General features: G+C 40.3%; 1 protein-coding gene across 2 annotated transcripts in view; it reads left to right on the forward strand.

Annotated features, from left to right (window-relative positions):
* LOC119575035 (sterol regulatory element-binding protein 1-like) overlaps window positions 1–10492 on the forward strand; it is a 14488-nt gene extending 3996 nt beyond the window's left edge. The window contains exons 3-15 of one of the 2 annotated variants that reach the window (XM_037922364.1): window positions 1–284; window positions 1192–1434; window positions 1617–1827; window positions 2206–2387; window positions 2555–2736; window positions 2880–3043; window positions 4430–4709; window positions 5000–5180; window positions 5667–5824; window positions 6722–6845; window positions 8608–8772; window positions 8973–9108; window positions 9837–10492. The exon at window positions 1–284 is cut by the window's left edge and continues 454 nt beyond it. In XM_037922364.1, coding sequence (XP_037778292.1) covers window positions 1–284; window positions 1192–1434; window positions 1617–1827; window positions 2206–2387; window positions 2555–2736; window positions 2880–3043; window positions 4430–4709; window positions 5000–5180; window positions 5667–5824; window positions 6722–6845; window positions 8608–8772; window positions 8973–9108; window positions 9837–10057 — 2531 coding nt within the window. In that variant the 3' untranslated portion in view covers window positions 10058–10492. The remainder of the gene's footprint in view (window positions 285–1191; window positions 1435–1616; window positions 1828–2205; window positions 2388–2554; window positions 2737–2879; window positions 3044–4429; window positions 4710–4999; window positions 5181–5666; window positions 5825–6721; window positions 6846–8607; window positions 8773–8972; window positions 9109–9836) is intronic. The other variant, XM_037922365.1, reaches the window with a different exon arrangement.
* Window positions 10493–17500: the final 7008 nt, after the last annotated feature.

Consider the following 17500-nt stretch of genomic DNA (forward strand, 5'->3'; position numbering starts at 1 on the left):
TGCCCCACACTGTACTATACAAGACTAGTACCCCCACCCTGGCCACCATTGCCACTCCCCTACAGGGCCTGGATACTACCACAGTTGTGACTGGCATTCCGGTTGTTTTGGACTCAGAGCGGCTTCCCCTTGCGCGTGTTGTCAGTGCTGGAGTCAAGCCTGTGATTGTGCCACAGAAGGGTGAGAAGCGCAACTCTCACAACGCCATTGAAAAGCGTTACAGATGCTCCATTAATGACAAGATCCTAGAGCTCAAGAACCTTGTGGCTGGAGAGGAGGCCAAGGTGAGTGTAACACAAGTTGAAGTATTTAGGAAGTGTGTACATTTACCAAGGTGTTATTTTGATGAATGTTCTGTAACAGTGTGTGTTTAAGTAGGGGTGATTCAATGATTTTATTTGATAGTATGTGTAATTTGGTAATGTGTGTGTTTGACAGAATGTTTCTGATAGTGTGGATATATTTGACAGGTTATTGTTTAGGGTGTGTGTTTGACTAGGTTCTATTTTTGTTTTACTTACTGGACAGTGTATATTTGTATGATGAGATTTGTTTTATGAAATGCTTGATTGGCAGGCTGTTTGGGACTTGTGGAATAAGTTGATAAATTGTTGATGACATTGCTAGTAATTTTTATTGTTAAAAATAAATAAAGAATTAGTATTGGTAATAATTTAATAGTTGGAGTACAAGCAATAGTAGTAGTAATAGTAATAGTAGCATGTGTTTGATAAAAATAGAGGGGCTCAGGATACCTAACTTGGCATGAAAATGAGTAGTCAAGGATATATACATTGGTTCAGGTTTGGCTCCCTGCCAGAACAGCAACAGAAATGCCACAAGTTTCATTCACTATTTTTACTCTTGTCCTGTCGTTTTGATTTAAAACTGGTGCTGGTAGGGCATGTTTATAATAATAGTTTTGGTTTTATAGAGATTAGTAAAATTGCAAGTATTGAAATGTGTTTGTATGTGCTGAGTCATAGATGTATTGATGCAGAGCTACTAAATTATCCAAAGGAAATCTTGAAAAAGAATGTAAAGAGCATTTCTATTGTTATTTTGACCTCTCCAGTTATGCACCCACTATTATTATCTGATCTAAATCCAATTTATTAGTGTCTCATCTTTGATTGTGCACTTTTGATTATGATTGTTGTATTATAAATTTTTTCCTTTTTCTCTTCACAGCTCCACAAGTCCCAGATTCTGAAGAAGGCCATTGACTACATCCGCTACCTGCAGGCCCAGAACACCAGGCTGCGCACTGAGCTCAACACGTACCGCATGCGTGACGGCAACCAGAAAATCACCGACCTGCTTGGGCCTTACACTCCACCTCCCTCAGACAGCTCTTCGCCTGCACGCTCGCCTCTCTCTGATAGCTCTCTGCCTCCGTCACCCTCTATGACTAAGCTTGAAGTAAAGGAAGAGGTACTTTTATTGGGAACTTGGTTAGACTGATCAGATGTGGTTGCCCTTTAGAGGTTCGCAAATAACGTTGAAGTTGGCTGGTGCTAGATTTATTAAATTTTTGGTTATTGTTCCCAGTTTGTTGTTTCCAGTATTCAAGTTCTCTCCACCCTCAAACTAATAATAATCTCATTGTTTTGCAGCCTATTCCCTCACCCAGGAGCAGCCCCTCCTACATTCCCATGGCACGTTCCATGGCAGATGGCTCACGCATGATGCTGTGCATGATGATGCTGGCAGTGTTAGCCTTCAACCCCATGAGCTTCATCTCGAAGCGACGCATGCCTGCCTTTGACGACTCCTTTGGGGAAGTCCCTGGCAGGACCATTCTCCGCGACGTTGAATCGGATGAAGGTAAGGAGGCTCCTGTGGCTTCTTTTTAGCTTTTGTTTTTAAGATTTGGGTACCATGAAGTGATACTGGCTTATATATATCTGGAAGTTTGCTCTTTGATTATAAGTCTATCTGTAGTTTAACCAAATTCTGCTTCATTGATTTATGTTTTTAGAAAGGTCAGCTTTTAAGTTTACAAAAAGATCACTTGAATCTAAGCTATAAAATGAAATGCCTGGATGTGAAATATGGACATTGATGTAGTGATTCAGTTACCTTTGGTTATCTTACAAGAGAGAGAATCATTTTTTGTGCTGTAAATATTTTACTGGTATTGATTTTGTGAACTATATCTATTTACTTATCAGTTATTAATAAGTCCGTCTTGTTTTATTTCAGGCACATTTTCATTCCAACACATCATGTACTCCTCCTTGATGGTTTGGCTGGTTAACTTTGTCATCATCAGTGTGTTCCTAGTGCGCATCTTTGTGTATGGGGAACCCATAATGAGGAGAAAATCTGCAGTGTCTGAGAGCTTCTGGCGACACCGTAAACAGGCTGACCTCTGCTTAGCTAAGGTATTTCTTTATTAAATTTGTGTGTGTGTGTTTGCGTTTGTTTTTGTTTGAGAGTGTAACCAGTTTTGTGAATTATTTTTTTTCTCTGCTGTATTGTAAGTTATATAAAAAATTATGATAATTTGCATATTTTTAAGATAAAGTGACAGATGTTTTCCACTGCACAGGGGAATTACAGCAATGCATGCCACCAATACAGCATGGCTCTGAGTGCAATTGGCAGGCCCTTGCCAAGCACGCTCTTTGAGAAAGTATGCTCCGTCATGTGGCAGATCACACGGCAGATCCTCCAACGACTGTACCTGGGGCGCTGGCTGGCCAAGCATGCTGGCGGAATCTTCCTCGAACAGTAAGTTAAAAATTCTTGAGATTGAAAAATACATATTTTGATGCTCTTTGATGATAGGGAGATTTTAAAAATGCGTTCAGTGACTAAGTAAAATTGTGTGGCTAAAATAAAATGTTTTTTTTTTTTTTTTTTGTGGTCAACAGCTCAATCCGAGATGAGATCCAGGAATGCGTCCGTGAGTGCTCGTATGTGTATCACCTCCTGCACAAATTGCACCTCATGGGACACACACAAGATTCCTCACACCTGCTGGGTCTCTACCTGGCTCTGACATCGATCAACTTGGGCGAGTGCGGGGGTGTTGCAGGTAAGGCCCTAGTCTTAGCCCTTTTGCAATCTGGAAATGGAATTAGAAATGTGATTTGTACTGATTTTGCTATTGGTATGTAGAAATAGGTCAGAATGGAATGTTTTTTGTTGCCAGGTTGGTTCTAGATCAATATAAATTTTGATTTTGTTCCTTCAAGGGATTTTTGGAGAAATGGCAAAATTGACAATTAGCACTCTGGATAATGTCCCTTTCAAAAAACAGGCACTTAAGTTATTGCAGTGATTCTTTTGATTACAATGTTTTTTTTTTCCCACTTCACTTCATTTCACCCAAGGAGATGGTGGTGCCCCCTTAGATTTTTTTTAAAAATTGGTGAAATTTTGGATAGGCAATTGGACATGTTGACGTTCCACACCAGTAGTCCATTTTGAGTTGTTTGTGGGTGTGAAAAGGCTATGTGATGCCACAGAGGTGTTTTCACATTTTTAAATATCCTTTCAGTTTGTTTACTATGGTGTCTTATTTTTTATCTTAAAGAAAAAAAATTAGATATTACTTTTTTTCAGAAAGTAAAAAGAAAGTTAAGAATTAAAAACAAAAATAAAGTTCCAGGTATGCAATAAGTTTAATAAAACAAACACACACACACACACACACACACACACACACACACACACAAACACACACACAACACACACACACACACACAACAAACAACACACACACACACACACCACACACAACACACACACACACACACCCACACACACAACCACACACACACACCACACACACACACCAACACCACACCACCCCACACACACACCACACACACCACACCAACCACACACACACACCACACCACACACAACACCACACACACACACACCCCAACACACACACACACACACCCAACCCCACCACACACACAACACACCACCACAACACACAACACACACCCACACACACACACACACACACACACACACACACACACACACACACACACACACCACACAAAAAAAAAAAAAAAAAAAAAGCATACATAAATATCTGTACACAAGCATACAGATACATTTATATATGCATATTCACATACATATATGCATTCATGTACATGATTGTTAGGAATCTGCTGTTGTTAGGTAATGGCCACACTGACTGACTGGCGGTTTGCAAATTTGCACTTATTACCTCAAGAAGGGAAGGGATTTGGGACACTTCACTGAGGAGACTTACCAGGCATGTTCGAGTAGTAAACTAATCAACAAAATTTCAACCAAATAAGCTGCTCCTTCACGGGACGGTTCCCTTAAGAGAGAGTGCCATTGGGTAGTCCTAATAGGTGATATTAGAGAATTCTGTCAGAATAACCAATTTTTTTATTTTTTATTTATTTTTTATTTTTATTTTTTTTTCCAGAGGGTGAGATGGCTGAGATGTTGGTAATGGCTGCCCTGCGTGCCAAAGAGTCCCTTCCGGAGCGCTGGCGCCTCTACTCTCGCATGTTTCTGGCACAGGCGAAGAGGAAGAGCCACAAGGAGAACCATGGCAACAACAACTCCCTCCAGTGGCTCTTTACACCATCTGGCAACCGTTTCTTCGTCTCCCACAAGTGGTCGTATAATGCACATCGGGTGTCCATGTTCAGCCAGCTCACGGACAAGGCTGATCCCATGGCTTATCTCCTTGTTCTCTATCGGTAAGAGACCCTCAGGGGTTTAAGTGGGTGTGTCAGTAATGTCAGTCCAAGATACATTTTTTTTTTTGTTTTGTTTTGTTTTTTAAGTTTTGTCTGTCAGTTCAGATCAGCTATTTGAGGACTTTATTTTTAAGTTTGCTCTCCTAAAAAGCCTGAATGTTGAAGAATTATAGGTAGCTAATAAATGAATAAATAGATAAAATAGTGTTACGCATAACATTGGTGGTCATCTTAGATTATTCTTCCTGTCATTGTATAAACTCTTTCTGACTACTCGTTCAACCCTCCAGAGAGCACCTGCTAGAACGCGCCATCTCAACTCTCATGAACCCAGGCAACCGAGCGGATGACGTGTGTGAAGAGAATGCTCATAGACGCACCAAGACCTCAGATGTCCTCGAGTACATCCACCAGCTCAATGAGACGTACAGCAGGCCAGGCACTTCGTTTGGCCTCTCGCTGCGAGATGAGGTGGGCTGAAGAGGCTGTTTCTGTTTCCCCATTCTTCTTTTCCTTTTGGTTTTCCTTGATTTTCTTTTTGATTTAGGATCTATTGTTTCTTCTCTTTCTTCAGTCTGTTTGTTTGTTAGATTACATTTTTTTTCCCCCTATTTTGGGTGGTTTCTATTTTCTTTTAGGTAGCATGAGGGCAGCTTCCTTTTCTGTATTGACTTTCTATTTTTATTTTTATTTTTTCACCACCTTTTCTTTGGCATTATTAGCTAACCCTTATCCGCTGGTGCTCTTGTGTGAATGATGTGGTTTTATATCCATCATTTTCTTAATACAGTTAGGTTGGGTGGGAAGTTAGCTCCTCTGAAATTGCATCCTTACAAACTTCTCTTTCTCTTACATGATTATCCTTAGTTTAGCTTGAGATGTTTTTGAGATTTAGATGAGTTTTAATAAGCCAGGCTTTCTCTTTTGAGGTCTATATGTGTATCTATATCTTTTCAGGTTTCCTCTTGGTGGGGAGCTTTCTGTGGTGTCGTGGCCCACTGGCTGCTGGGCGAGGACGAGCAGGCTGAGGCCCTGTACTCGACCCTGGAGAATGTCCCTGAGGTACTCAAGGCATCTGATGATCCCCTGCCAATGGCGGTCTTGTATGCTGTCAGGTGAGAAAGAATTGGGAATTCATGGGGAAGGCCCTTGTTGTATTGGGGAGGAAAGATTGTTGTCTTTTTCCATTTTTTCTATTTTTTATTGTAAATATAATACTTTATTATGAGATTGGGACCAAGTGTATGTCCTGTCTACAGTAGTTCTGGTTGTCAATTTCGCTTAGACATTGATGGCTTCATAAAGACTGTCACCATGGAATCTGTTACTAGGCATACTGAACCTCAGCTGTTATCCTTTCTCTGAATTTTTGAAGAGTAAAGTTTTAATTTTTGTTGTTCTTATTTATACTATTGCTTCTGTTATTGTTGTTATTGTTATTATTATTATTATTATTATTATTATTATTATTATTATTATTATTATTATTATTATTATTATTATTATTATTATTATTATTATTATTATTATTATTATTATCATCATCATCATCATCACTATTATCAGTAGTAGTAGTGGTATTGTAGTCATCATCATCAGTAATATATCATTATTATATCATCATTTCAATATATTGATAATACAAACAACAATAAAAATGAAAATATGTCTTTCCTAAAATTCATGGAATACTGTTAACTGGTGTAGCCTAGGAATTGGTGACTAGGAACTTGCTGAGCTGTCTCTTTGTAAACTTCCCAGTATCACTGGTTAATGTACTGTATATATCAATAGGAAGATACATCCTCTGGTAAGGCAGGATTTAATATTCTATAATGGATATTTAAAATCAGGTAATTGTAATGGATATTTAAAATCAGGTAATTGTTATAAATCTTAATGAAACCTGATTTCTTAGCTTGTCGTTTATTCATTATTTATTTGATTACTTATTTGTTTATTGTGTTTTGCATAAGCACTTGCTATTTTGTTCACAACAAACTTTTTAACAGAGCTCGGCGCCAGCTAGGCCACAGCTCTCCCTCATCAACCCTGAGACTGTGCGAGAGAGCGGGATCAGCACTTAGCGATTCCATCCACCAAGCCACGTACAAACACTCTAGTTCCATGATTCAGGTAAGACCAACTGCATTCCATTTGAATGTATGTAAAACCAGTGATTCTGTGTTGTATATTTGTTGTTTTAGTCTTGTAGCTTGTTGATTGAAATGTTTGTACCTCTTTGGTAAGGTTATAGGAAGCCATATGTAAAGTTTGCCATACCTAGACTTCAGGTAAATTGATTATGAGTGAGAAAGGAACAAGGAAGGGAACTTTGTGGTTGTTGTTGTTGTTGTGGTTGTTGTTTTGTTTTATGTGTCAGAGATCTAAGTGAGTAAAATGATAGTTAAGATGATAAAGTAATATTATGTGATAAAAATGTTTAGATGATTATGATATGTATTAACCCATTGCCGACGGGTGGCATGTACGTACATGCCATGGCATGGCGGGACCATCTGCCGGGGGCACGTATGCACATGCCATAGAGGATGCATGGACATGCCATGAGTTTTTTTTGTTACAATCACGGCAAAAGATTATTTTTCTGCCAGTGAAAGTGTGATTAAGTAGATTTTAACACTCTCATTTTTACCATGCAACAAACAAAAAAAATGCAACAAACCGACAATTTCAACTCCATGATGCCGCACACTGCTTATTTTATTCGGACTATAGACCCAATAATGATCAACTATGGAGTCTATATAACAACAAAAATACCCTTCAGTCTCGTTATCAGGAAGTTTGGCAAGTAGAGACTGTAAAAAATAATGAAAACTGAAAATACAACATTTTCGTAGTATTACGAAGAAACGGCATGGGATGCTGGTATTTGGCATGAGTGGTCGCGCATGCTCGGGCGATGATATAAGCCCCCGGCAGCGAGGCCCGGGTCTCTATGAATGCTACCCGTCAGTAATGGGTTAAGAACAGTGAATAGATTGAACAGATAAAAAAGCCAAAGGTAAGATTTTCTTCAGTCCAGCAGCCTTTCCCTTTGTGAAAGCAGGCGGATCTCCCAGCAGTTGTTCCTTGAAGCCACTTGCGAGGATGCATTGTAGTTGCATTGCAGAGTGTTTAATCTTGCAGTGCTCCTGCATTGCGCTCCTTGAGAGCTGGCACCTTCATCTGAAAGAGGAGAAAGGCATTGTTTTCAGGTAAAGAGGAAACAATTTTAGCTAGGCTGTTGTGGTGCAGCAGTTGCAATCTCATCTAGCAATCTTGCTCACCTGTGTTCAAATCCCTTGCCGCCAATTGATGATAATGTGTGCACATAGGGGGTAATTTAGAAGCAAAATGAAAGACAGTATGTTACACCAAGAATATCCATTGTAACAAATGGAATCAAGCTAAATTATAAATTATTATAAATTATATAAATTCTAGGTAATGTACTCTACACTGAGTGTGTAGCACTGGGCAGATTTGATCAAGTGGATATGTGTGTATGTGATGGGTATTAAAATATCCAGAAGAAATGTTTAGAATGAAGTTATTATTGCTCACTTTAGATCTTTTTTTCTTCATTTAAAATGTTTCCTACTATATTTTTTTCTTGTTTGACTGTTCATCAAAGCCATATGGCCATATCTGTTGCTACTATGAGACTGTGATTCAATGATATCTTTTATGGCCATATCTGTTGCTACTATGAGTCTATAATTCAAAAGAGATCAGAATTTCTCCATTTGATATCCTTTACTGTCAGAATCCCTCTTGATTTTTTGATGCATGTTTGTTTTCATTTTGTCCTTTATCTGCCTGTGTTACATGAGTTATTAAGCAGTATTATAAATGAAACTTATATGAAGCTCCTCTTGTCCTTCCCCTTCAGAGTGTCCAGCTTATAGTAGTGGACTGGCTCCTGGGCGTGCGGACTGTGGTTTGGGAAGAGGAGTCCACCACAGACTGTGACACACTCAGTGTTGCTCCAGCGCACATGTTGCAAGGATTCCAGCACGATTTGGCCCTGCTGAGGAAGCTTGTGCAACACATACCGGTAAGACTTGTGCTATTTTTTTTAAGTTTCATGGGAAGAGGTTGTGTGAAAATGCATAGTTGGTTTTAGCTGAAATGGAAGAGTTCAGTTCTTTCAAGGTTGGTTGCAACATTGAAATATTGAATACTTCATTAACCCCTTTTCAGATATCTGTATTTGATTCATTACTGAGAGTAGTCCATGTTATTTTTTCACCTTAGGGGGTTTTAGCAAGAGTTTTCCTGCATGAAGCCACCCTGCGCATGATGGCAGGAGCATCACCCGCAAGAACACAACAGCTTTTGGACCGATCGCTGCGACACAGATACAACAAGCCCTCGGTCATCTGCGGAAAGGGTGAGTCACAGGTTGGAGTTGGTTTTTATTAGTTTGGTGCCATAAATCATTGTCATGGGTCTTTGTCACTTATTAACTCCTTGGATCTGGTTGGTTCATGTCGACTAAAATGCAGGCATCAGGCTTAAGTGAGTGGCCACTGTTCTGAGTGCACAGCTTGTGGGGCAGGGTGCACTTGTGTGTGGTGACAAGATTCTATGACTCCCCTTTGCACAGTTATTTTCTCTTTTTGTGCATAAGCATTTTTAGCCTTTTTGCTATTTTCCTATATCCATATTTGTCATTTGAATTGCTTTATCCAGAGAAGTAAGAGACTGTTTTCCTTATGGAGACTCCATATCATCTCGGAAGGTAGTCCATAACTCAATACAAGAATAATAACAATAAACAAATTTTGTTATTTTTCATTAAAAAAAATTTTCACGTAATATTAATAATACAACCTGCACTGCTGGTCATGGCGGCCAGGAATAGGATGCTGAGCATGGAAATGGTGTCCTCCCTGCAGCTGCCAACCTTTTAGTCATGGCTCACAGATATTACATTCCACATTCATGTATCGATGGGAATAATTTTTCAAACCATTCCGTACTGCTGTACAGAAATTAAAGCAAATCAGAATAGCCACAAAATGTGCTGATTCTGTTTGTTTGTTTTCTTCTTCTTCTTCTTCCAGTATTTGTTTTCATGGATTATTATCCTTCTCACATGAACCTTTCCCCCCACAGAGAAAAAGCTTGGCAAAATTGCTGGCGAGCGGGAACACGCCACAGCCCTCATGCTGGCTTGCCGACACCTCCCATCCCAGCTGCTGGCCTCACCTGGCGAGCGTGCAGGCATGCTTGCTGAAGCTGCCAAGACCCTGGAGAAAATTGGTGACAAGAGAAGACTTCAAGACTGTTACACCCTAATGAAGAGTCTGGGGACAGGGGTCTCGTCCTACTGCTAGGAGCTGATAGTTTCTTGCATTGATTTTTTGTGTTTTATAAATTTTGTATATATAGATATTTTTTTTCTTTTCCTAATGTTATTATTTTTGGGTATGCGTTATGGGGTGGGGTGGGGGGAGGATCCAGCATAAATAGGTTTTATTTTTTCTTCCGGTAAGGGGGGAGGGAATCGGGGATTGGGATCTGTGTTTGCATTATTGTCTGCGTACAATGAAGATTGTTTTATGCTAAGTTATTCTCTTATTTAAAGTGAGAAAAGGAGAGTCCGTGTGTGTTCGTCTGATGGTTCATATCTTCGAGGTCAAATATGTATTGACACGTTATTTTTCATAATTTAGGGCCAAAGATATAATTTCCTATTTTGGATTTTTTGTACCTGTTTTACATATAATGTATGTATATAATGAGTATAAATAGATATTTTGATTGTGATATCAGAATGTTTTCCATATCCTCCTGTCCTCCTGGGATAAGTGTGAAAAAAGTAAGAAAATATGAAACTATGAGAAAGATTGGTGAAGAAAAAATGAGATAAAAGATAAGAGGTCTCACTCTAAGACATTTCCATCTTGGAAATATTTGATAACAAGTCTTGTTAACTAATTTAATGGTAATTCAGTAATTTCTGTTTCAAGTTTTTTATTTATTTGAGATGGCTCACAATCAATATTTTGTATTTACAGAATTGTTTGTCAACTATCATTGCATGGTTGAGAAGAATCATAATCTTGCTTGATAAACGATTTTCGAAGGTAAAAAGAATGAATAAATAAATAATACCCTATTTCTTTATTAGAAAAGAAAACTTTAGTAGCAATTTACTGAAGAATTTTTAACTACAATTTTCCACCTGTTCTCTACTATATCATCATCAGATTTTTATCCTAATTCTGAATCCCGGTAATAAGTGTTATCTTAGAAATCTCTGATCAGTAATTTGGACAAGCCTTTCATACTGATACCTAGAAAGTTCAACTGGAATGGTTCACGGACGTTTACTTTTCCAACCACATGATTGCAGGAAAAATTTTAATGAGATTTTTTGTGATATTCCTCATCCACCCATCATAAGACTGGCTGTCCATAGGAGGGCTGAAATAGACATGCAAGCTGACTGTGGTCCTCGGTGTTCTTATTTTATATTTGAGGTTCATGGTGTAAATGCAAGAATAGGTCCAGAGATGAAAATCTAAAAGCGCCTGTGTAGATTCTGAGAGTTTTGTTACGAAGTCATAACATTTTGAGAACAGTGTTTAGCTGACGAATTTGCCTCCTAGTTTGGCTGCGATTTGACAGAAGTGGCAGACAGGGATATTTTTATGCTTCCAAGTGTAAATTCTTGAGGTCAAAGAACACTGGTGTGATATGAAGTTGCTAAGTGAAGGTGTAACATTTTCCCTTTTCATCATTGTTGATCATTTCCTTAAATAGTGATTTGGATGAAAATGAAGAAAGTAAGAAAAAACCTAATGAAAAATAGGGGAATCGAAAGTGGAGATTATACGTGAACATAGGATATTAGAGAGTAATAAAAGTGTTTTCCAATTCATGTCCATTTGGGACAAACAGACATGGGAATATGTGATTTATTCAGATAAAATTATGAATTAATTCATGACCAAGTTATGCTGTGACACGAGGGTAGTTTAAGCTTTCTTAGTTTATCAGTTAATTCCCCCAAATCCCTTGCTCGTTAACGTGGGTGGAGCTGCTCAGGAGACGAGGCTGAGGCCCAGTGTAGGGGATCACCGCTACGGCCTCCGGGAGCCATGGGCACGGCTAATCCCGTGGCCAATCGCTCAGTACTTACCCCTGAAGGGGACCCCGAGGGGTAGACCGTTTCTTCTCCCCACTTATTTCAGGCTCACCATGGCCAATAATGAAGATTATTTCCCTTATTAGGGGCATTAAGGCTTGCTCCAGCTAGTCTGTCTAAATATGATTTCTCCGTTTTTTCGACCCTGCCTCTCCTTTGACCTCGGCTCCGACCACTGACACTAATGCCCCCGCCTCTATGTTTGTTATAAACTCTATCCATTCCGAATTCAGGTCATTACTCATCCCCACTCCCAACATCCACTCCATCTTCTTGTGCACAGTCTTCTTCATTGTCTACCCCCTTCCCCTTTATTACTACTCTTCATCCTTATTGTCATCCTCCCCACAGTACTACCTCTCTCCATACCACCCCATCTTCCTCCTGCCCCCGTCCTTCTACTGTTTCCACCTCTGCAAACCTTTTGAGTACCCTTTATGGCCCAGCCAAACGGGATCAATTCTTTATATCAACTATCATCCATCCCCCATGAAGTTCATATTGGTGGAGTATCCTGCCCTGTCCGGACATATCGATCCGTTCCCCGTCAATGTCAGAACGGTTGGCATTTTGGCCACCCAGTCAAACACTGTCGCTCCACAGCTTGCTACCCTCTATGTGCCCTACCAAGTCATAGCCGTTCAAATTACGTTGCTCAGCCACACACGTGTGTCAATTGTAGTGGCTCTCATGATGTGTTTTATAGGAGCTGCCCTGCCTACAAGCTTGAATCTGAAGTAGCAGTTCTCAGATTCAAACTAGGCCTCACTCTACGTGCGGCTAGACAAGAAGCATGATTTCCTTTCTACCTATTCCAAAACTGTACTTCACTCTGCTCCCCTCCCATCTTCTGAAGAAGTCTCAGCATCACCCCCAGTATCTTTTCCCTCAATCCCAAACCATCCTATCTCTGCTCCCTCTCTCTCCTTCTCTAGTCTAAATCCAGATACTCCAATCTCTACCACTTCCCTGGTGCCTACCCCTCCTCCTTCTCACTCTACCTGTCGCACCATTCTGTCTAAACGTTCTACCTTCCGCGGACATCTATTCCCACTTCTCCTCATAAGAAAACCTTTTTTCTCAGACCTCCCCACCTAACTCCCTTCCTGAAACTCTTAAGACATCCAAAACTTCCTAAACATGACCCAAGGGAATGCTCCTCTCCCTCATCCATCCTCCAATCCCTCTATCCCCATCCGCTCTAGATTCGAAGTATTTGCCGATATCCATCCCTCCTCCTCCTCGAGTTTCCCCCTCCCCCCACTCTCCCCCAAAAACACCCCATCCTCTCCTTCTTCATGTGCATCAACATTCCCTCTTCCCCGTTATCCTTGCCACACCCACCTGGATGCTCACGTCATGTCACAACAAATGTCCTTCTCCGCCCCCCCCCCTTCTGACATTCTTCCTTATACTTTTCTACCTTCCCCTGTTCCCTTATCTCATGCTCTTGATTCTCTTACTTCTGCAACTACCATTTCTACCCGTATTACCCACCAACTGTTTCATAATGGCTCTTTCGCAGTTTTCCTCATATAGTGTTACTCTCCGTTCCTCAGGCGCATACTTCCCATTTGATCTAATCGCCCTATACCCTTTACCCCTTTCCTTTTAAGAATACCCGCCTTACTCCATTCGCTTCCTCCTCTGTACCCTTTTCACTACCATCCTATCCTGCATCGCTCTACAACCTTTGGCATCTAACACATCTTATCCTGATCGTTTTCTTCTAACCATGAATTGTTAATAATTCTCAATTAATTTATTTATTCTTTTTTCTATAAAAAATAGAAATGTACCAAAAATTGTGGACTTCCATAACGCAGCCTTCTTGCCTGATATCGGTGTTATCAGATATGGCAAAAGAACATAACTGTAGTTAATAGGTATATACATATACATTTAAAGTTATGTGTGTGTGCGTGTGTAATCATATCATCAGGGCATTGTCATTCCTGAACTGCCTCCAGCGCCATCGGTCGCGGGCCAGCCTTGGCCACTCGGGTTCCAAGTGACGAGTGAGGTCATCTCTCCATCTCACTCTTGATCCTCTTGGTTTTGTCTTCTCTCGTGGAGTCCACTTAATCCCTCTGATGGTCCACCTGTTGTCCTGCCTTTCGACGAACTGACCTGCCCAGCGGATGGCATGAGCGATTTCGCTCACTCCAGTCTGTTGCCGGATCTAAGTGTTACCTTTCCGGTTGCGTAGTGTGATGCTTAGCATGATACGATCCACCTTACTCTATGCAAGCTTCTCTATATATATGGTAGTCAGGGCCCATGTCTCACGGCTGGGGGCACATACTCACTGAAGATCTCCCTTTTGACCTGCAGATCTTCATGACTTTATCCATCTTGCCGTAGGCTGAACATCATCACCTGGCAGGTCTCCATCTTCCCCCAGGTACATATACTTGTCCAGCTTATCAATATTCTCCCCACAGACAATGACGGGGGTTATATGTGTGCATTCATTCATCGTCACTGACTTTGCCTCTGTACATGTTAAGACTAACTAGTCTGCTGGCGTTGTGGATTTCCGTGAGCATGTCTTGGATTTCTTGTGGTACATGCGCCACGAGGAAAAACTCACCGGCGATGATCAAGTATGATAGGCGCTCGCCATCGATTTCGATCCCTCTTTCGTCCCACTCAAACTTGATGATGGCATCCTGCAGACATGCTGTGGTGATGTGGTGTCCTCAATTCGCTCCTCTGTTCAACTTGATCTTATTGCTGTCACTGTGGAGCTCTCGTTATGATGCGGCGCAGTAGTAGAGGTCTCGTAGTAGAGTAATGCAGGCAACGTCAACTCCTTGAGTGGAGTGAACTCAGCAGAGTCGAACGCTCTCTTAAAGTCGACAAAGGCAAAGCCAAATGGGATCTTTGGTATTCTGGAGCTGGATCACGACATAGCCGGGGTCGATGGTGGAGAATCCTGGCCTGGAGCCGGCCCTTTCCCGTGACTTCGGTTGATCCACTGTTCGGAGCATTCGTTGCAGCAGAACCCGAGAGAACATCTTGTAGGTTACACGCAAGAGGCAGATTTATCAGCTGTATCGCCTTTCTTATGGACGATGACTACTGAAGTGTTCCACCAGCATCTGAGGACTTTGCCAGGTATCTGCTGAACAACATGGTGATTCTCAGTAATGGGCTCCCCACTTTCCCGCAGAATACCTGTCTTCTTCAGGAGCTTTGCCTCGCTTCAGTCACTTCATGGCTGCTCCCACTCCAGACGGCCAGATGGGTGGGGGTCGACTGCCGGTTGTGTCCCGTGGCTGTTCGTGGTGGATGTGGATGGTCAGCCCTGTCTGGTGCTGGAAAGTTTGGCGGAGAGCTCTTCACACCTCGTGATCATCCTGTCTGAGACTGTCTGTCCATCAATCCATCTATCTATATAAATATCTATCTGGATGTCTGCCTGTCAATCTATCTATCCATCTGTCTATCTATCTATCTATCTATCTATCTATCTATCTATCTATCTATCTATCTATCTATCTATCTATCTATCTATCTATCTATCTATCTCTATCTAACGATATATATATATATATATATATATATATCAAATGTCATTATTATTGGTATTGTTAATATTATAATCATTATTATTGCAATAATGATTATAATGATATTAGCTCTCTCTCGTAGCTTCACAAACTACAGGAAGCGATTTACCAAAATAGCAAACGACTAAGTGACAATATATCATCATTGGCAGGGCACTCCGGCGACGGAAAACAATGTATTTTCAGTTTTACAAGAACGTGGGACGCCATTTATATACATGCACTCAGTCACCCCCATACAACCACACATACATACATACATACGTACATACATACATACATACATACATACATACATACATACATACATACATACATACATACATACATACATACATACATACATACATACGTACGTACATACATATGTATTTATATATCTATCTATCTACCTACCTAGTGATCTATCAATACACACACACACATACACACACACACACACACACACACACACACACACACACACAAATATATATATATATATATATATATATATATATATATATATATATATATATACATATATGCATATATGCATTTCCGGTTATAATTTACTGAAGCAAAATCACATTATATCAATGACCCAAATCAAGAAATTTAATTACGATCTAATATGTGCAGTGTCCTCCCTTTGTCTAATTACGCAGGTTACTTGTAAGAAAAATGAAAAAAAAAAACATCGTTCATTTCCACGACGAGCTAGAACCTCGACTGTCAATTATTCCATCAAAAGGCACAGAGAGCCATTCTGCAATGTTAAAGGGACAGAGCGATGGTCGTGCAGAATCGTGCAATGCCACGCTGGTTCAAATGGGTGTAAGGAAAGTATCATAGCATTCCCTTCCTCCTTGCCTCTCTCTCTCTCGCTCTCACGCTCTCTCTTTCTTTCTCTTTCTCTTTCTCGTTCTCGATCTCGATCTCTGTTTCTCTTTCTCTTTCTCGCTCTCTGTTTCTGTTTCTCTTTCTTTATATCTCTATTTCTGTTTATTTCCTTCTCTCTCTCTCTCTCTCTCTGACTGTCCGTTCTCTCTCTCTCTCTCTCTCTCTCTCTCTCTCTCTCTCTCTCTCTCTCTCTCTCTCTCTCTCTCTCTCTCTCTCTCTCTCTCTCTCTCTCTCTCTCTCTCTCTCTCTCTCCTCTCCTTCTCCTTCTCCTTCTCCTTCTCCTTCTCCTTCTCCTGCTCTTGCTCCTTCTCCTTCTCCCTTTCCCTCTCCCTTCTCCCTCCCCATCCACCTCCCCTTTCAATTTCGGCTCTTAGAGAGATAAAAAAAAACTGGTTTACTTTGTATATGGCAACTGAAGTACGCTAGTCGCCTGTGGTTGACATTTCCTTTTCAGTTCTCTTCCTTTTCCCCTAGAAATACACTTCAGGATTGTACGGTTTGTGTTATAAGATGAGATCTGGTTCTTTCTAACAGATCTGGTTCCTTATACAAGATCTAATAGATCTGACGCTTTGAACAATATTGGAGACTTTCTGTTAGACCTTATCAATTCTATAAGTTCCAGATACTGTGGTTTTAATGTATCATATGTAATCTAATAGTATATATGAGATCGAATACTCTCGAAATAACCACTGGAACATACACAGCTGTATCGATGCAAAGGCAGAAAAACAAAAGCGAAAGTCTCTGAACACAAAAAAATGAACATCTTATCTCCTTGATTGAAAAGACATTTTCATCTGAGTTTAATATCTTGTTTTAATTCACAGACAATATGTGGATTTTAATGCATTTACATAAATCACACACACACACACACACACACACACACACACACACACACACACACACACACACACACACACACACACACACACACACACACACACACACACCAATATATATATATATATATATATATATATATATATATATATATATATATATATATATATATATATATATATATATATATATATATATATATATATATATATACATACACACATATATACACGAGAACGAGGCAGACGGAGCCTGACACAAGAGGATATCAGACACTTTCACCAAACGACCTACTATGTGCAAACAAGCCCATGGAACCG

This window comes from Penaeus monodon, chromosome 7 (assembly GCF_015228065.2).
Source record: "Penaeus monodon isolate SGIC_2016 chromosome 7, NSTDA_Pmon_1, whole genome shotgun sequence".
NCBI lineage: Eukaryota > Metazoa > Arthropoda > Malacostraca > Decapoda > Penaeidae > Penaeus > Penaeus monodon.